The 21,858-nt window shown below is 38.5% G+C and overlaps 1 protein-coding gene across 1 annotated transcript; it reads left to right on the plus strand.

The window, feature by feature from the left end:
* Positions 1-879: 879 nt before the first annotated feature.
* On the plus strand, positions 880-21,478 carry syt9b (synaptotagmin IXb). The gene is made up of 7 exons (XM_057330430.1): positions 880-1,378; positions 6,471-6,834; positions 7,064-7,610; positions 17,650-17,770; positions 17,983-18,154; positions 19,487-19,616; positions 20,996-21,478. Exons 1-7 carry the CDS (start codon positions 1,231-1,233, stop codon positions 21,065-21,067), a joined length of 1,554 nt encoding a protein of 517 aa, XP_057186413.1. The 5' UTR covers positions 880-1,230; the 3' UTR covers positions 21,068-21,478.
* Positions 21,479-21,858: the final 380 nt, after the last annotated feature.

A 21,858-nucleotide genomic window follows, 5' to 3' on the forward strand; every position in this document is an offset into this window, starting at 1 on the left:
TTGGGGCAAGAAAACCTCTCACTATTCCATTACTGGACTATCGGTGTTGGGAATGATATAGCATCCATCCTTCTGGAGATAGCGTTACGTAATCCATCAAAAAAGCAGGACTAAGCCTGTCAGTCATCTCTTTTAAAGTTCATTTGCAGACGACAAAGTGCATTATATGTGTGTTCTGTGTGACTGATGCTTGCTTTTTTGAATACACTTAATAGTTTTCCAGTTTATTCAACTTTATTCGTGTCCACTCCTGACATATTTATTCATTGACTCTGCTCATTAGTGTGTAGTTGGATTTTTTAGTCACATGGGTCATGTGGGAAATCTTTTGTCCTCCATTTAAAAAATTTTTTTTTTTTTTTGGTTTTTGACATTTGTCACCTGATCACATGGCCAACATTTGCAGACACTCAAAATAAAATAATTTCATGAAATTCATTTTATTCCCCAAATCTGGTCCAGAAGCACTCTTTAGCAGTCTCTTAAGCAGAACTTTAGTTTTTTAACATTAAACAAATTGATCGAATAAAATACAATGTTAAACGAACATTATATTTGAATTAAATATGCAAAAGAACAACAAAACCGCAAACAGGAAGTGATTGAGGACGGTGTAGGACAATTCGACGGAACCCTGGCGTTGTACAGCTTACAAAATAGTAACGTACGTCTTGCAAACTGCTCAAAAAGTTACTTTCTTATGACATTGGGACAGCATTTTGGGTTTTTCCCAATTTCCCTATTTTTCTCCAACTCGAGTTATTTATCAAGGATTTAGAGATTGCAAGTGGGATTTAGTAACCAAATGGGCAATAGAAGTCTGTTGTGGGAGGAGCCGTATTAGATTGGCAGGAACACCACATAAGGGTGCACGAGAGCGATGCGAGCCAGCTCGAGCTCTCATTCACGAAGATGCGACTCAGCAGCAACACTTTGCGGACAGTACGTAACCCACCCGAATGAATTCAACCAGTGTCAACCTGCTTTAAACGACACTTAACCAGCACTATGCGCACATCTGTAGTCACGCGCACATCTGTAGTCACGCGCACATGTGCAAAGTTGTGGGCTTGAACTAAACGCCACTGACTGAACACCGTTCGATTCAACTTTCCTTATGGGATTGTGTCAGCAAACATGAAGAGCACTTTCAGAGGCTCGGGTTTGCGGTCAGCGGAGTCTCTGTAGGCGTTATATAGGATATTTAAGTCAGAAGGATGCTGGTGGGAAATGCCTGGAGACAGAGAGGATGAGATTTGTGGAAAGGCGCTGGAGCTGCTGACCGACCTCTGCTCGAGAGGAGAAGTGCAGGATGACAACTGTTTGGATTTCACATACTATTTTCGCGACCTGGGGAGACCGAGATATTCAGACTCGGGTAACGTTAAATACTTTGAAGTATTATGTTGTGTCGGTGAGGTTGTGTTTATCGTAACTATTCGAAAACGCCCCAACTCGCATTAAAGCGGATTACAATGCAGCCGCACGGATCAATTACATTGGTTTACCGTAAAGAAAAACTTGTTGTGAAAGCATCGTGGAATATTGTACGTGCTATAAAGTTTTTTTACGTTTTAAAACAACGAAATGTGTGTATTTATGCGGTCGCATAATTGTCAGTGTGCATTGATAAAGATGGAGTTTGTCTGACAAACTGTACCCCACCCCTTAAATGACATTAACAGCATTTTTTAAAATTAGCTATGATATACAGCGATTGTCATTGTTTGTTTGGGTCTCGATTTTAAATTCATATGTATTTATTTGAATTACATTTTAACTTAAATTTTCTTTTCATCGTTAACATTGTCACCTCAATATTAAGATAGAAAGTAGATCTGCATACGCACCCACTATCATTCCCCACAGTCTGGTATTAATGGTCCATTTAGAGCTGTCCTGGAGCTCACCATTTGGAAATGCAGCCCACATTCGGATTTAATTCAGCAGCATATTGCGAAATTTTAGGCCTACAATTCCAACAAGAACATCGAGACCCTTTTTATTTGTTTATGCATACTGAAGGTAAATTAAGCATTAAACTATTTTATATTCAGCGTTCCTGCGGGGCTCGACGGGGATGTGAATCTCCATAACTACCTGTCAAGGGAACAGAAATAGTTTCGTTTGATTCTATGCATATTATATAGGCTTCTAACTAAACGTATGTCTCGCAGAACCTCCAGTCATACATCAAAACTCCTCAGATTCTCCTCAGATAGACCTAGATCTATATCGGTTGACAAGGAGCCATTAAGATTCCACCCCACCCAGCTGCTCTGTACACATTCTTTATCCTCTGCGATTACCCTGCATTGACATCCGCTAACACTAGGCCCCTTCGCACCCACGAGAGAAGGATTCGTGCAAGCAGTTCGGTCCCTCAAGACAGATTGTACAAGAATTTAATGAAAGGGAACAGCTGAGTAACCCAGTAAATATACTCTTAGTCTGTTGGGAATTCATGTGCACTGCAAAGTGGCTGTAAGGTGAGAAGTCTTTTGTAATAGAACCCGAGGGACTTTGAGAGGTTATAACATCTGTATCGCCCTAATGGATGACATATGGATAATTCAGATGACAAGGTGAGAAAGCGCATTGACAGGTTTATGTCACTGAATGCGCAAACACCGCTTGTCAAACAGTATCTAAGTCACACAGGGGCAAGTCTATGAGCAATTTTGAAAGTCTATTGACTGTGAGTGTTCTGTGTTATTTGGTGAGTCATATTTATTCATAGCTATTCTCACCTATACCTAGAAAACAGCAGGTTCCACTACAGGTGACATCTGGACTGTCATGAGTCTGTTTGATATTTCACCCTCTGTGGTGAAAATAAATGTTGCATCTTTCCATCAAATCTTTGAAAAGTCTCTCCAGGTCCTGTCTGGTTGGCTAACAGCTGCTAGCATCTTCGATCCGACACCTGCATTTTGAATCTTATTTACAAAAGTGGAAATAAAAATAGATGAGATGGGTCAATATGGTCCTTCAGACTACCTACCTACAGTAAATGCATATATGTGGTCATAACACTTATAGTGCGCTATTTGTGAACAGATACACATAAAGCAACACGCGTGAGATGACAACACAGTCATTAACACCTGCTGATGTTCAAGCGGACACCTGCTCAGAGATGCATAACAAAAAACATTCTGATCCCACATCTAGTACAACGTGTCTGGCTTACTAAAATGAACATGCAAATTGAAAGGCAATTTGTCAAGTCCATCTAGCTATAATCCACCTGACACTTTAAATCCAAAGAATGAATCTTTTTTCATCTGAATGCAAGGCAACGGCCCTGAAAAAGTTTGTGGCAAGTGCAACTTTTGTAGACATTCAGATTTACTCAGAATTGGGGTCTTGAACATGCAGTGAGCGATTTCTGAGAAACTCTCAGAAGCTCTGCCCTCAAAATTGACCGCTCTCTCTTCTCCCACATCATAACAATGTATACATACATTTACACTGTAAAAAAGTCTGGGTTTTCAACCCATGGTTGGGTCAAATATGGGCACTTGTGATGTCATAGCTTGACACAAACAGATTTTGTGTCTTGTAGGATCGTGTTAAGAATTTACACAATACATGCTTTGGAAAATCACTTTTAAACTGTCGTGTTTTGTACAAACTCTTGATTCTATAATTGTAACTGACGCAGGTGTAAGATGAAGATGTTTCCATAGTGATGGATCAGTCTTTTGAAGACTTTGTGAAGAAAATTCACATGTACAACTTATTTTTAAATAAACTGCATCATAATTCTCTGTTTGGCATTAGCATGAATCTATGTAGTATCAACATTTTCTTTGACAAAAATTAGAAAATTTCTTCTTTATTACTACTAGTGGTCCAGTTGAAGTAGCCTATTAGTGATTTTTCATTGAATTTGCATTGAAACACTCTGTGATATTTAATATACACTGTTTAACCTACATTGCATGGATTAAGTGATATTTGTTATTTTGTGTGCAGAGTTAAAGGGGTGATATGACAGGGCTAAAACGAATATTATCGTTTGTTTTAGATGTATTGTAATGTGTATACACGATTTAAGGTTAAAAAACGCTGTATTTTCCACGTACCGTGCATGTTTGTATCTCCTCTTTGCCCCGCGCCTCTCTGAAACGTGCAGATTTTTTACAAAGCTCATCGCTCTGAAAAGCGAGGTGTGCTATGATTGGCCAGTTAACCAGTGCATAGTGATTGGTCGAATACTGCAAGCGTATGACAGAAATGTAACGCCTCTTACCATATTTGGAACATCATGTTCCAAAGCAATTGTACTAACAGGTGCGCCCACCTTACTTGCATATACATTTGGGCGGTCTTAGTGAAATCATACCACGAACTGACGGAGATTTGTGGGGGTGTGGTTACACGAGGCATTTCAGGCAGGTCTGGGTGAGCATTCGCTTTGAGATAGATGTTCCGACACTTACATTTTAGCAATTTTACGTGTCTAATACAAGCATGGGCAACTTATAACACACCAAAGACACATAAAAACACCTATTCGCACATATGACCCCTTTAAAAAAATAGTTCATCTTCAAAATGAAAATTCTGTCATCATTTACTCACCCTGTTGTCATTTTGTTGTCAATTTATCATTTACTCACCATGTTGTCATGTGTGATTTTCCTTCTTGTGCAAAACACAAAAGATGATATTTGAAAAATGTTGGTAAACAAAAAACGTTGGTCCCCATTGACAAAAACAATGCAAATCAAAGTGGACCAACGGTTTTCTGTTATCAGCATTCTTCAAAATATCTTCTTTTGTGTTCTGCAGAAGAAAGAAAGTTATACAGGTTTGAAATGACAAGAGATAAATGACAAGCGTAAACAAAATGTTTATTTTGAAAGCGAACTATCCCTTTAAGTTTGGTCTCCTGTTTGCCGTAGCTTACCTTAAAAGTCTCTCACATAAACAATATGCATGAAATGTTATTGCACTGAATATGTGTCCCAGGAAAGCAGCTTGTCGGAGTATGTTCTCTGTTGCATCATTTATTCATATTATATGTTTGTATCTTAACCTGAGGGGTGGTGTTTCTTTTTAGTGCTGGTTGAACTCATCTCGAGTTTATTTTAATACTCATACTAGCCACAAAATATACAGTGTTTTTAGATATCACATTGTTCTCATGGCTCTCTTTTTTCATGACAATTCACCCACAACTAGAGATGTTTTGAATGTGCTGAATATCGTGCTCATATTGTAGATCAGTGCAGTATTACATAAATAAAGCCATTGGTTAATTTGGGGTGTTATTGATATCCCACAGAGTCTATGGAACATTGCTGAATGCTAATAAACATGATTGTAATAAGCATTACACGTTGACAGCATTAAAAAAAGATGAAGAATCCATTTAATTTATGTTTTGCCAGTATGAAGCCTGTGGGAAGATCGGTTTTGTCCAATGAAGTGTGCTCATTTTTATGAGCAGTCATGAAATTTCAGTACAGCCAAATCTGGAGTAGAATAGCATTTGATATCTTGGTGCAATGATTTTTTGGAAACTGTAACATGTTCTTTGTTATTATAAGAAACAAAAGATTTTTTTACGTCACGACTTTACATGAAACCCCTCAAAATCCATGTTTAGCATATTTATAATGGTAACAACAATAGGTTATTTTTGGGGTATTTGTATTATTCATAATATATTTCCTTTATAATATTATTTCCATTGTTTTTGATCCTGTCGTAACAGTTCACGCAACAGTTCTTTACTTTTGGTCTTTTGGTTGTTGGAATATGATTTTAAAATGGTTTCATTTTTTTTGACAGTCTCTAGTCATCATTTACTACCATTGTATGAAAAAGAAGTCGTCTGAACATATGTATTTTCTTTATCTTCGGTATAGAGAGAGTAGAAAGCAAGAGGAAGAACAGTCTGACAGGGATTCATTCAGTCCACACTAAAAGCTTCTCTGCCTGGGTGGCCTAACTCAGAGAAACCATCTCGAGGGGTGCATTCAGCAGCTAGAATTATGATTTAACTCTAACCCAGATATTGTATTGGAGACCTCCCCCCTACTAAATTGCATATAGTATCTTGATTGCGGGATATGTGAAAAGTGGTAATAACATTGTATGAATCATCAAATCTTTCATATTTCATTGCATAACAGACTTCAGAATGTCTTTACTTTCCTGGAGCTGGTTTTCTTAATTGAATTGATAGTTCACCCAAAATTGAAAGTTCTGTCATCATTTACTTACCTCTTGTCATTTCAAACCTTTGATAAACTTAATTCTTCTGCAAAACACAAAAGAAGATATTTTGAAGAATGTTGGTAACCGAACAACGACGGCATGGATGCAAAAACAATGCAAGTCAGTGGGTACCGCCGTGGTTTGGTTACCGACATTTAAAAAAAAGTCACACAGGTTTGAATTTTGTTTTGTTTTGCTGACTATCCAATGACTAGCTTTGTCTTTCTTTGTTCCAGATGTGTCTATAAGCCTGCTGTCCCTCTTGGTGACAACATGTGGCCTCGCGCTATTCGCCGTCTCCCTCTTCGTGTCATGGAAGCTGTTCTGGGTCCCATGGCGCGATCGCTTCCTGCCCGGTCTAAAGGACCACCAGGGAGAACAGCAGCCCGTCCTGACCGAGGTGGAAGGTCTGGAGCGGGAATATAGCGAAGACTTTGAGAAAGATCCTTCCGCCCCAATGGTGCTTCCAGAGTCGTCCATGAAGATCAGTCATACGTCCCCGGACATCCACCTGGAGGCCCAGTGTAAGGCCAGGGAGCTCAATCACATCCACGTAGCTCGCGTACAGCGACAAATAACCGAGCCGACCTCATCTGTCAGGTGAGCCATGTTTTCCCGACTTCATCTGTCCTAATCGCCAGCCATTGATATTCATTTAGCAATTCCCAGTTGGCATTTGTCAGACAGCGTGGTCCTCGGTGACCTTCAGCTTTAATTAAAGTTCCTCTCAGTCTAGTTATGAAGAAGATGCTAAGTATCACGAAGCTAGCAAATAGGGTAATTGAGATCCACCCACATGAGAAATGCTAACGCTTTCTTCCCGCATCAGGCACAATTCCATCCGGAGACAAATGAATGTCTCCAACCCTGATTTCAACATGGCCCAGTTCCAGAGACAGGAGTCCATAACGGGTCCGGGCCTGGGCAGCATTAAGCCTGAGCTGTACAAGCAGCGTTCTGTCGACGCGGATGACGGCAGGCGAGCGGACAGCTGCGGTCGTCTGCATTTCATCATCAAATACGACTGTGATTTAGAGCAGCTCATCGTGAAGATCCATAAGGCCCAAGATCTACCTGCCAAGGACTTTACCGGAACGTCCGACCCGTATGTAAAGATCTACCTTCTCCCGGACCGCAAAACCAAACATCAGACCAAGGTGCACCGCAAGACTCTAAACCCCATCTTCGACGAGGTTTTTCTATTTCCTGTGGAGTACGCCGAGCTGCCCACCCGCAAGCTACACTTCAGCGTGTATGACTTTGACCGCTTCTCACGTCACGATGTCATTGGCCAAGTGGTGGTGGACAACTTCCTGGACTTACCGGACTTTCCGCAGGAAACCAGGCTGTGCAGGGATATCGTTTATGTTAGTGCGGTAAGTCTGAAGTGTGATGCGTCTATATAACGGTCAAAGTTCAACATTTCTAAATGCGTTCCTGTTGATTCATAATTCATTTTAGTTGACAGCACCACACAGGAAGTTGAATTGAATGATGGGAGGAGCATGAACAATAGAGGAAAAGCCAGTGAATTGAAAGGCCATTTATTTGTTGTAAGGCTGTTTTGTGTGTAGGTTGTAATACAGTAGCCGGTGAACGTACCGTCATGTTGTAACACTGCAGGCTTTGAGTGCATGACTCAAGATGACGCTGTCCGTGTAGAGAAGACTGGAATTGGAAATCTATGCTGGTAATTTGTGCATTGATGATAGTGTCTGGTTAAATTAATCCAAACATAGGAATAAACTCCCTAACATAAAACTTTATAATGTAGTAAACTCCTTTGACAGCAGAACGTAAATCAGCATCTAATTGGATGAGCGCCATTGGAAAATGTTTATGATTTGCAAAATTTAGAAATCCTTTAGTAATGGAGTTAAGCCTGACCATGTTTTTGAGTAATTATGGAACAATCTGCCTGTGTGTGTGTGTGTGTGTGTGTGTGTGTGCGTGCGTGCGTGCGTGCGTGCGTGCGTGTGTGTGTGTGTGTGTGCGCGTGCGTGTGGTGGCCTTGTTTTTATATCCCAGTGGGGACCTAAACCTGAATGCACACCAACACATGGGGACTCGTGTCACCGCGGGGACCAAAATTGAGGTGTGCGTGCGTGCGTGTGTGCGTGTGTGTGTGTGTGTGTGTGTGTGTGCGTGCAGACGTGGACTACTTTTATTCTACTCTACATTTTTCAAGTATCTGAACTTTATCAGAGTGTTGTATTTTGGAAAAATATTACTTCACTACATTATGAAGCATACAGTATATAATACGTTTAACGCCACTACATTTGAGGAAAATGAGTAAAATACTTCAGTAAAAGTAAGAAATTTGTGGGTTTTTAATCTACTTAAGTATTATGTATTTATGAAATGTAGTGGAGTAAAAAGTATGAATCCTATATGCTATATAATGTAGCAAAGTAACATTTTTCCAAAGTAAAAACAAAGTACAGATACTTGAAAATGTACTTGAGAGAAGTACTTTTTGTGTGTATGCCCATTGCCCAATGATAGTAAAAACTAAGATCAGCTACATTGTGGGGAGCATCCAGCGGTCCTCACAAGGGAAACCGATCATAAAAATGTACTAAATCAGGGGTTTTCTAACTGGGCTCTGGGGACTCCCAGGGGGCCTCCATAATGTTCTTAGGGGTCCCTAGAATTTTTTTAAAAACAAAAGACAGCAAACGTAAAATTCTATGCTTTCTTTTCTACAAACAAAATGTTGTCTTTACAATATCACACTTACTATTTGTCTAACAGTTGAAATGCTTCTTTATACAAATACAATAGTTATGTATTTCAGGAGGGGGTCCCTCGCAAAAGGGTCATCATATTTGGGGGTCCTTAGCATGAAAAAGTTTGAAATCCTCTGTACTAAATGAGGCTTATTTGAAAGTGTAAAATGTATAAACGTTTCTGTGAGGGTTAGCTTTAGGGGTGTGGTCTGGGGTAGGGGATAGAAAATACTAATCCGTATAAAAACAACGGTCTATGGCAAGTCCCTACGAAGATAACAAAACTTGTAGGTATTTGTTGAACAGACATAGCTGTGTCAAGATTTATAATATTGTTCAATATTTTATGTTGTCGTATAAAAAATATAGATATCAATTTGATACAGCTTTGAAAATACACCAATGAATAATATAATATTCATATAAGTTTTGACACTATTATGTCTATTTGTTAGGATTATAATAATCTTGATATCAAGAAACATTGCATTGTTGAAAATATATCTGTATTCTTCTCTACAGATGATTATAAGACCCATGTGACTGCTCTGAAGTCAAATAATCCTTAGTCACGTATAATGGAAGCATTTAATGGTTGTACTGAAGGTACTGTACAACCAAAGGATAGTTTTCTTTCTCTGTGGATCACTTTAATGCTTCAGAGATGGCAACATTAAAATATTCTTTCAGAGGCGTGAATATTTCATAATCACACTTGGCCCATGTAGGGATGACCCACATTTGAAATAGCTGGAGCAGTTGCACTGACACCAATATACAGCGGTTTCAGGTTTATTGTTTTAAATGGAGGCCAGGGTAGATTTCTGACTGTGGGAAATTGATCCGTCTCAAACCTCAGTCTCACAGGAGAACTTGTCCCAACTGTCTGGTAGTAAAAGCCATCACACGAGATAGAACGAGTTTATGTGTTTCATGAACAACATAAGCAACATTACATTTGTTTTTGGTGAAAGTTGAACACGATATGATAACTTTTATATGGTGTTCCACAGAAGAGAGAAGGGGTTTTGATTGACATCCGGGTAAGTAACTTATAACAGAATTTTCATATTTGGGTGATGTTTTTTTTCAACCAAAACATAAAATATTGTTTAAATATGAAAATATTCTCATGTCTTTTTAAATGGATACTTACATGTCAGTTTAAATTCTTTTTAAAGCTTAAATCATTTTTCCAAAGCGCTGATAGCAGTGTGTTTTATCAGAGATGTGGAGGTTAGCATCAAAGCGAGCATCATATGCTGTTTGAGTATATAGAATTGGGCCATACCTCTAGGGAAGGCCAGCTCGGGAACACAAGCCACATGTGCAACCCATGCATTAATTATTTTGCAGGAGTGTATATCTACCATAACTTACGTGAACAAAATTGTATGTTTATTTAATAGGTAGCATACATGATTCAGGCATTATTATATAAACTAAAACAACTGATGTTTGGTGTTTGTTAGTTAATCGCATATAATCATAAAGGAAATACTTAAAGACAACTTTAAAAATGGAAATCCGGCTTTACCCTGATTATGATAAATCATGTTTACACAGCGTTATTGAATAAAGCCCAACTGTGATGAATATTTCAAAGCAAACAATCCCAAATGATATTTTGTACCATTTATCTATATCTTTCAGCTTACCGTATAAATGAATTATAGCAGGTTAATTTGTATATAATTGGCATCATTGCAGATCAGCTAACAGTGTCGGACCGATGTCACTGGTCTCCGCATCACTGCTAACTCTTTGTATTACTTAGAGATTCCATGTAGAACTTGTTAAAAATGCATGAGCGTTCCAAGAGCGCAGCCGGTCTTAGATTGAAATGAAATGCAATCCACAGAACAGGATGCATGACATACAAAGACTTAATTCAAATGCAACTTTTGAATATCAGACCTTAGAAAAGCAGCATTACCCTTTGGGTTTTGATCCCGAGTAATCTGCGTTCTGATCTGAATGAATAATAATGTTTGCTCAGATCTCTTCCAGGTGTAATTTAGGTCTGCCTATAAATAAAACACGAGCTAGTTAATGTACGAAAAGGCCAATCCGTTCCACCCAGCTGGGTAGAGAATGAATGAGGGGTCTCTAATCCGGAAGACTAAAAGGTCAATCAGCGGGATTTAGTGCTATTGAATCTGCTGTCGGATTCACCTTTAATCACAATACATTTACCTTGTGTCGTTCCTGTATAACTTAAAGATGTGTCATTTTTTGGAGGATCTGTTGATAGAAATGCTATATAATATACATAACTATGTCTTTAGAGGTGTATAAAGACCTTACATAATGAAGCATCATGTTTTTATTACCTTAGAATGAGCTGTTTCTATCTACATACACCGCGGGTCCCTAAACGGACAAACTGCTCTACAGAGCGTGTTTCGTAAATACGTTATCTCCTTTGTCAAAGAAGTGATAACGTGACGACATCTTAGTTCTGTGTCAGCCACCGTAGTGCTTCAAAAGGGAGGTGTGGAGTGAGCCGTTGGTTGCTATTCACAACCTCATCACTAGATGTAGCTATATTTCATACACAGGACCTTTAAACGGCACCCAAAAATAAAACTTCTGTCACAATTTTACTCATCCTCATGTCATTCCAAACCTGTATAACTTACTTTCTTCTGCAGAACACAAAAGAAGATATTTAAAAAAAATGTTGGCAACCTTACAACACTGGACCCCCATTAACTTCTATTGTTTGGGCACAAAACCACTGAGACATTTCTCGAAATATCTTCTTTTGTGCTTCACAGAAGAAAGAATCATACGCAGAATGACACAACTGACCGAAAATCAAGTAACCAAGCGTCAGTATATTATTAGCGTTTCCTGCGGTCTCGCTGCACAGTAGGAAATCAGCGATTAAGCAAATGTTAACAAGCCGTTTTGCGTTGCCCTCGCTGTCATTAATCTTTTCGCTCTTTTTGATGTGGTGACGGTGACCAGCACTCGTGCCTGCTAATAGGCCTCTGAAAGAGCGAGCAGCACTGGGAGGAGGAGGGGAGATAAATAACACTATATAGACTCCTCTCAGAGCCACGTTCAGCCTCTTCGCAACAGTGCTATAATTGCGTTGACGGCGCGCAGTGACCATAATTTTACTGCTGACTTGATTTAAGTGCTCATGAGAGCAGGAGGCGTCTGTTATTCTATAGTCTACAGATGGAAGGCCGTAATTGAATTATCTAGCCTGAGAGGAATTGGTTTCATGAGGTCCAACCCTTAATATCTCTAGTACACAAAAATAGGGAGTGTTTGGAGCAGTTGCTCCGGCTTAAACGACGCGACACGCCCATTTAAGACACGTTCCGCCTACTCTGCCACGCCCCTAAGGGTAGGGCTTAGGGAAAGAGACAATCCAAAGTGATTTGTAAGGAAAATCAGGTTTATGGTCATAATGTTAGCTTTTTCTGATGGTTGTAATAAGTCAATAGTTTTCTGTGGTATAAACTAAAAAATATTAAAGGGATATTTCATTTAAAATGAAAATCTGTCATGATTTAATTACCTTCATGTAAATTAAAACCTGTATATGACTTGAAATGTTTTTGTGGGTTTGTCTCCATTCAATGGAAGTCAACGAGAACATTCTTCAAAATATCTTCTTACGGTTCTGCAGAAAGTCATACAGAAAGGTTTGGAATGGCACAGGCATGAGTAAATAATGACAGAATTTTAATTTGGGGCTAACTATTCGCCCATGCATTTTCTTTCATCTTTGTATTTGTTCCCTCACAATGCATTCTTCTTTATAATGAAGCGACCAGGGCCTGGTTTGATGAGGAGAATCCAATTTAAGGTTTAATTTGCACCAAGAGTCAACCTCACTACCTTTCTTTTAATGAAGGTTGTGCTTTGCATGAGACCCAGGCAACAGGAGGAAACATTACATTGCTCCCTGACCAGTCTCTTTCCCAGACGCTAATTATTCTGTACAACAAACACAAACTGCCTACATTACATCAAGCTCTGTGGGGATAACATTTATTGATCTCGCTCAATACTTCGGGTGTGTTAGGGGAAGATGTGTTTGCAACAGTATTTGTGCACTTGGTGATGAAGACTGTTCTCATGGTCGATTTGTATGGTGGTTTGTCAGCGTTTTAAGGAATAGTTTCAAGTCAGGACCGGTGGTCTAGTAGACTGTACGCTGACTCCGTAGCGCTTTGGGTGAGTGGAGTAGTTCAAGTCCCAGCTTGTGGTCCTTTCTGGCTCCTGCTCCTTTCTCATCCTGCCATTATCTGTCTTTATCTCTGCATTGTACTACCCAAAAAAGCTAGGACAAAAATAGTTTTCATATATTGTGTAATAATTAGAGATGCGCCAATATATCGGCCAATAGTCTGCACTGGCGGATAAAAGCATGCTATCGGCTATTCAGTTAATAGTTTAAAAACAGCCAATGATCAGGTCCGATATATCCTGTCAATCAAAAAAGGACGGGAAAATGCAATGAATTTGTGCTCTGTATATAGAAATTGTTAAGAAACATCACCCGTTTGATGTTCATTATTAATAGTCTATGTAAATTAATAACATTCAGAAAGTTAAGAAATATTCATTTGACCTTCAGAATTTAGTTGATGTGAGTTAAAGGGATAGTTCACCCGAAAATTCTGTTATTTACTCGCCCTCAATCGTTTTCAAACTTTTTCACAGCTTATTGCACCTAACTCACAGACCATAAACATGGTCGTTTTTGTCTGAAGTGAGCGTAAAAAGTTGAGAAAGAAATCGGATGTCAATACATTAGTGACAGCAACCTAATATTCCTGTTATTCTTTGTGGTTGATATGAATCAAACAAATGAAAAGAGAAGCACTCACTGCTGACTCCGTAACCTTTATAGCTTTAATAGGAATTCATATTGTTTTCGTTTCACAGTTTGCAGTGCAAAATTTGCCAGGAATTTAAAAATGGATCGTAAATCTGCCTCAGCTCAAAAAGGTGATCACTTTTGCTTTTTTGAGGGCTCATTTATGCTAACCTGCTTTGACCAACTGTGGTCTCATTACTGTGTGTTGTGGATGTGGCTTGTGCCATAACATTCAAATAATGTTCTTTTTTGTTTGACAAATAACAAATAATAAAGTATGTGTCTACTCTCGCAACCTCGCAAAATGTTCAGGCTCAGGATTATTTTTTGCTTTAACCCCTGCAAACACAAAGGAAGATATTTGTAAGAATGTCAGTAACCAAACAGATCTCATCCCCCATTTACTGTCATAGTAGAAGTAAAGATGTTTATTTTACATGTAGTTGTGATAATGTACATTTGATTAAATATCTGAAATAATTTAATGACGTCACTGTAAAATATCCATTTTCCCAGTTCCCACTAAAATATTTCTATTGACTTTTTGCTTCTAAATTTTTCAATTGGCACAATTGTCAATTATTACGGTTTCTGTTTGTTTCTTAAATGTACAAAACGTTAACAGAAACATTTAGATTAAGTTTAAATTCAATTTTACGTTGGAGAGGTCTGACATTTTTGCAGTTGTGTAGTTTACAATTTTAGTTTTTATTCAGTTTCTTTTTATTTTTCTTATACTATTTTTCATGGCCCTACTGCTAAAATGCATCTGTAAAGCAACTGTGCAACAATGCAAAGTTGTGAAAATGTAAAAAATATCCTACAAATACAGCAATGTATTTCTTCACAGCAATGCCTGAGTAGCCATTTCTCATTCCCTAAAGAACCATTTGCTCCAAGGATTTCTTTTCTTAATACTTATAATCTAAAGAAGAACCTTTTAGGAAAATATTTTTTTATGGAATCATTTAGCAAAAAATAGTTCTTCTGTAGTATCGTAAGGCACCTCTTTAAAGACTATAGAAATTATTTTGAATTAAGCAGTTAAATTCATTCTCTGCGGTTTTTGTCCTTTTTAACGGAATTGGTTCTCTTTCACGGAATTGAGAAAAACTGTACATTCTGCCTTTCATCTCCTTGGGTTTAATGAAAGAAAGCCACGGAACATCTCACAATAAATGATAGCATCATTTGTATTTTTGGTGAACTGTTGTTTTAAAAATCTCACGTATCTGTTTGAATGTTCCTGCGATGAGGAGGTGATTAAATGTGATGCTGAACGAGTGGAACTGATCTGGCAGTGAATCTCAGCTCTGGGACCTGTGAAGCAGTAACTGCGACCAGTTCCATCTCTGTCCGCTTGATCCCTGTAGAGCATTAATGAACACAGCTCCCAGCATGACCAACAGGCCCTGACGCAGCGCTGTGACCCGGCCAGATAATGAGCCCGTATCTGCTGCCTGCTTCCATGACCTTTTCTGCTTCACCGTAATAGATGGAGCATCCCACTGCGCTAGACGCCCAAGGGCTCCGAACTGCTCGGGATGGGACTGATCTATCTTAACAGGCCCTTTGAGCTCCTCAAACACACGCAATCACGGATGATTACATCTGACAGGGAGCTTTGGAAAGCCAATGAGGTGTGGTGACCAGTCATGCAGTTTATTTTATAACGGAAATAACGACTTTTGAGTCTATGATCAGCATGCAGGAGAAGTTTTACTTGATGGGCCTCCAACACTCGGAGAACTTTGACATCATTCGCTTCTTCGGGGAAGAAAGATAAGGGAGGCTAAGTAATGATAAGAGATCTTACATGCTCTTAGCAGCACTACACACCCATCCGATCACGGCGCAGAGCGTGTCCATTAACATAGATCAGTGAATAATTGACAGCACGCAAAAGTTCTGGCAGCTGTGGGCTGCCATGTGCATTAAAGGCCCATTTGGGTTTCGCACACACTTTTGCTCATTATTAATGTATGGCTGTCTTTTGCTCCTCCATCCTGTTGTGTCATTGCATTAACGCTCGAGGCGAGTATAGATACCGGTCAATCAGCTGACCCATGGTGACCCAGGAATCAGACTGTTACCAAGATAACAAATCAACTTGATCGCCCTAGGGCAAAGCTCTTAACCCCGGTTTGCTTCAGGGAGGTTTTCCAAATAATATGGGCTGTGTTCCAAGGCATAGTGAGATGCCAAGTGTACATAGTGAAAGGTTGCACAGGTGTGCTTTGACAGGATGTTGCAGATTTATTATGGTTTGCCTTGTAAAAAAAAAAAAGATCTTGTATACACATACATTTTCGTTTTGTTTTTTCTTCTCCGTTTTGGTTTTCCGTCCACACTGAGACTGTTTTTTTTTTATTTTTGTTAAGGTTTATGAAAATGCTTCTCAAAGTGGATTAAAGCCACAGTATGTACGATTTTTGCAGTAAAATATCCAAAAACCACTAGGCCAGTGTTATTTTGTATTTGTTTTGCCGTGATTCCCAGCATACATTTTCACTTGCTTTGGCAACTTTATAGAGTTGTATGACCCATGACAAAAAACATCTTGTTGTCTGTCCATTTAAAAAACTTTTCTCAATATTACCTTGACATTTAAAAAAGGCGAAAAGTAAATAAAACCCCGACAGAAATGACACGTCGAAGCTTCGTACATTTTATTCATGCGCAGTACAAGGATGTACGAGTTTCCAGACGGTTTGGTGTGGATGAGCAACTTTTAGTAAACGCTGGACAAAGAGCGTTGTTTACAAAAATGTATCTGGATTAGTGTAGACATACTGTAGCTGTCATTGCATGTTTCCATTGTGGAAAGGCAATCCCAGAATGCATTGTGCATTGAGCTCAATAAACAAAATCGATCCATGTTAGTGCATATAATATGTTCAATAATACAAAGTATTAATATAAAGTAACATTTAACTGTAAATGACCCAATTTTTATGCACAGCAAAATCGCCAGTGTTAAAAATGTCAAATTAACACTTATAGTGTATATACTGTATAATCCACACTATCCAAGTGTGGATTATATATACACTGTGAGTGTTAATTTGACCTTTTTTAACACTGGCGATTTTGCTGTGTGGGTTTATTGTATTTTTAAGGTCACAAATTAATTGTATGGCATAAGGTGCGCTGTTTATATGATGTTGCTTAAATGCAGAGTTTACCGCATATGAGGTTGCATTTCAGTTATGGTAATACCTTACATTGTTCTCTATCGAAAATCATAAAGACTGATATTTTCACGTGCGAGTATTATGCATGTGACATGATTATTTTTGGGTCATGCTTTGTTGGCTCCTCTTTACATTGCGGCTCATGATTTGATTTTGTAGTTTGCAATATGAACATATCTAATTAAAATAAAAGCTGCAAATTGTGACTATTTTCAGATGTGATAATTAAACAGCACGTTTGTGCTGGAGTGGAAAGCAGATTGCAAGAGAAGGATTCCCTTGAGGTGAAACACTTCTCTGCTACTGATCTAATCTTTAAGCATTATAGTATATTGAGTCTTTCCTGAATTTCAGACTGTATTTAGTTATATTGTACTATACTTTACTATACCTCTTTGATATTTTTGTTTTCAGCAGATAAAAAACATGGGTTTGAAATTACATAAGCATAAATGTCTTATTTTTGGTGTACTGTCCCTTTAAATCTTGTTTCAATTATTAGATGTTCTTTTAATGCATTTACATTTCCTATATGGGGTATGTATGAATAATTGCTTAAATGAGCTGTTTAATTTGCCCTCACCTATTGAAGTCAACTATTATGCTATCATTCCTTCGGTTAATGTCTCCTGTTTGTCTCTTTCAGGATAATGTGGACCTGGGAGAGCTGATGTTCTCTCTTTGTTACTTGCCAACCGCCGGCCGACTGACTATAACCATAATTAAAGCCAGAAATCTTAAAGCCATGGACATCACAGGAGCGTCCGGTAGGCACCTGAACGTCCTCACCCCTAAATGAGTTATTGCCTCTGAAGTAATGATTTGTGTCTCAACATGACATGTTAAAACATAGGGCACCCTGGGCTCTCCAAAAGAGCATTGATTTAATCGACCGACGCTTGAGAAACTGGCAGAGGGTTTTTTAAAGGTGCACAAGCAGTGTCAAATGACTGTTTTAGTAATATATATTCTGTTTAAGATCCTTACGTAAAGGTTTCTCTGATGTGTGACGGCCGGAGACTGAAGAAAAGGAAAACGTCGACGAAGAGGAACACTCTTAATCCGGTCTATAATGAAGCCATTGTTTTTGACGTTCCACCTGAGAACATTGACCAAATAAGTCTTCTAATAGCAGTAATGGACTATGATCGGTAAGATACTAATGTGATTTGTTACCATTGGTGCAGAGTAAATAAAGCGTACCATTTTTTTTTTACAAAACAGGACCAACTATAGTTCTGATTTTCAGTAGTACTACAGCTGCGGAGAAATTAAGAGACCGTTCCAAATTTTCATGTAATCAGCATTTCTAGATGTATTGTGGCCATTCCAACTAAATCAAACCTCATTGAAAAATCAAACCTCAGGATTGACAAAGTCCTCCAACAGCAATGTGGAAGACTGACAGCATGACAAGACATATGAAAACTGTGATAAAAATTATGAACTTGTTTTCTTTGCAGTATTTGAGATCTGAATTATTTATTTTGACCTGTTTCTCCAGTTTTCATTTTCTGCAACTAAACGCAAAGAGAAACAATTTTTTTATTTAAATTTGGGGAAATATTGTTAGTAGTTCACAGACTGGATTCTGAAAACTTGAAATTAATTTTGAAATTATTGATTTTCCTGTTGTTGTTGTTGTTTTTTGCGACTACTGTATATACGCAACTGTACATTGTATTGCAATATTTGACTTCAATATTTTTACGAAAAATGGTCCTGAAAAAATGACTGCCATAGGAAGTTTTGTGTCCGATGTATTTTTACTTTGTCGGAATGGTACAAAACGTACAAACACAAAATAACAATAATGTCACATGTACAGTATACTCCGGACTGGCATATGAAAGGAATGGGGAAATTATGTAATCAATGGAAAAAAATTTGAACATAATTATTGCATAAATTTAACATAAAACCATTCAATTTTTCCCCCAAAAAATAAAAACAGATATTATTATTTTGAATATTGCATTGATTTTACTGATCAATGTAAAATAAAGACAAGCTATGATTTTAAAACACTTCACATCCTAAACATACCGCGAGCGGTGTAGCTAAACCTTGTGAAAGCTCCATGTCCAATACGAATTGAAAAGAAATCTCATTTAAAAGAAAACACTTTTCATTTTTGCCAGGCTCTGTGTTCACAGACTACAGAAGTGTATTCTTAGTTTTTGTGATCACAACGCAGCGAGATCTTCGTGTCAGATTTGCATCACTGTCCATTTTGAGGAGAATGAAGCACAACATCTCATCAGCACCATAAAACAAACGAACAGACAACCAAATGCAGAGAGACATGGAGACTTAGTGTACGGGCGATTCATAGAGTAAATGATTTATAGAAAGCTCTTTGCTAAAACCATGTTATCTTTACTGAAGTGCTTTAGTGCTTATGAATACACACGACTTTGATGAGAGATGTTGTTTCTGGGCTATTGTGGTCATGTTGTTTATACACTTCTTCTCATTTACAGTGTTGGTCACAATGAGATTATTGGCGTGTGCCATGTGGGAAACAGAGCTCAGAGTTTGGGACGCGACCACTGGAATGAGATGCTGACATATCCGCGTAAACCCATCGCCCGCTGGCACCCGCTCATAGAGGTAATTCTAGGCATTATGAACATCATCTCATTTGAAACGTTCACAGCTCCAGTGTGTCATTTTTTGTAGGATCTATTGACAGAAATGCAATATAATATACATAACTATGTCCTCAGAGGTGTATAAAGACCTTACATAATGAAGCGTTATGTTTTTATTATCTTAGAATGAGCTATTTCTATCTACATACACTGCGGGCCCCCTCACATGGAATTCACCATGTTGTTTCTACAGTAGCCCTAAACGGACAAACTGCTCTACAGAGCGTGTTTCGTAAATACGTCATCTCCTTTGGCAAAGAATTGAAAATGTGACGACATCTTAGTCCTGTGTCAGCCACCGTAGTGCTTCAAAAGGGAGGGGTGGAGTGAGCCGTTGGTTGAAATTTGCAACCTCACCACTAGATGCTGCTCAATATTAAATACTGGACCTTTAATGTAGCACAAATGTTTGAAGACTCAGATTCACAAAAGCAGGCGTTGCAGGTTTTAAGGTGTTGTTCTTTTAATAGTTCATCATTAGATGCTCAGAAACAATAGTATTCATATCACTTGCTTCTAACAATATCACCATGACCAGACAGACCAAGTTTCCATCAAATAGTAGAAAGCTAGGACAGTTTGAGGTCTCAAGATACAACGCTTTTATTGCATCATACAAAACAACTATTCCAAAGATATTCAAGTCAGTCGAAACCAATGGACAGTTGTTGAGAAAACACCTAAAAGACATTTTTCAAAGCTTTTAAGCGGTAATAAGTCCGAAGAAGCCCCCAGCTAAAGAGCAGCATAATGGTTTATTTGTGATTATCGAACGGCACTTTGAGGAAGCCCATCTTGACTTTTTTTTTTAAGTCATTTTCCTCCTCTTCCATTTCTGCAGGCTTTTCACACATTACTGCTCTGAAATCTTGTTTGCAAATCTGTGACCTCTTAGGACCACGGACTACACATCTTCAATAATTCACAATGCCTGTCCTTCCCAACCTTGTTATGCTCCCTGAGCCACCGTAATATTAAACAAAAACTGCTTTATTGCAGGATGGTAAAAACCCTTGTATAGCCTCGGCTCAACTCGTACAACCAAATGTGAAAACTACATTTCATTTTAGACAAAAGGACGTGGCATTTCAAACAGATTTGAGGAAAAAAGGATTTCAAGAAATTGGACATTCAAAGCATAAATGGGACACTTAAGAATAACATTGTGACAAAAACCAGCTCGCGTCGTAATGACATTGCAGCACCCCTGCGCTTTAGTATCGGGGAATTCGATTTGGTCTCCCCTTATGTGGGCTTTGGCTGAGCTTTAAATATGATTCTCACCTTCGGATCGCTGTTTGAGTTATCCTCAGCTAACCCTATTTTTCTCTCTGGCAGTGGGTTGGCCAGAGCACGGCCGGTGGAAACCAAGGCTCCTGGAACTCCCTGAGGACGCCTCCTTCCCCATAATGGATACCGTGGAGTTTCAGCCATGGCAAAGTCCAGTTCACAACATCAATGAAAAGGCGAGAGAGAGGCATTTCTGTTAAAGGTCACTTTAAATGTGTGCAATGCAGTAAACACCCAGGACTTTTTAGAAATGAGATTTCCTGGATAGGAGAGTGTCAAGTCCACTGCATGTGAAGTTGACCGTTCGTGAGCAGTGTTTGTTTTTAAAATGAGCCTTGAACATTGTTCTGCTTTGGTTAAGAACTTTAGTTGAGCGGTAAGTATTTTTGACATCGTCGCATTTTATGTATCGGTATAACACGTTGTAATAACACTTGTAATAACACTTGTTTTAAGTGTAGTGCATGAGGTCTATTTTGTGGAATTTTATTGTTCAATCTTACTGTATAAAATAAATAAGAAATACAAGGCTTGGGTTTTGAATCCAGCAACACAATTTTTGGGAAAAGAAACCAGAAACTTGGTTGAATTGCTTGGGATAGTTCACCCAAAAATACAAATTCTGGGTAACACGGTATAGGGGGCAATTCTCACGATTAACTAGTTGTTAATAGCATGGTTATAATATTGCCATATTGGCTGTATATTAGTACTTATAAAGCACATATTCTGCATGACCATATTCTACATCCCTAATCCTACCTAAACCTAACAACTACCTTACTAACTATTAATAAGCAACAAATTAAGAGTTTATTTAGGGAAAAGTCGTAGTTAAAGGGTTTCAATGAGGAGGCCTGGAAAGCTCTCGGATGTCACCTAAATATCTTTATTTGTGCTCCGAAGATGCT

This window comes from Triplophysa rosa, linkage group LG3 (assembly GCF_024868665.1).
Source record: "Triplophysa rosa linkage group LG3, Trosa_1v2, whole genome shotgun sequence".
Classification (NCBI taxonomy): domain Eukaryota; kingdom Metazoa; phylum Chordata; class Actinopteri; order Cypriniformes; family Nemacheilidae; genus Triplophysa; species Triplophysa rosa.

What these genes read in the sequence shown, in the direction of transcription:
- syt9b (XM_057330430.1), top strand. Translation starts at nt 1,231, where the DNA reads ATGCCTGGAGACAGAGAGGATGAGATTTGTGGAAAGGCGCTGGAGCTG. An exon ending in GAGCCGACCTCATCTGTCAG is followed by an intron (nt 6,835 to 7,063) that starts GTGAGCCATGTT and finishes TTCCCGCATCAG; the next exon opens with GCACAATTCCATCCGGAGAC. An exon ending in GCAGTAATGGACTATGATCG is followed by an intron (nt 18,155 to 19,486) that starts GTAAGATACTAA and finishes TCTCATTTACAG; the next exon opens with TGTTGGTCACAATGAGATTA.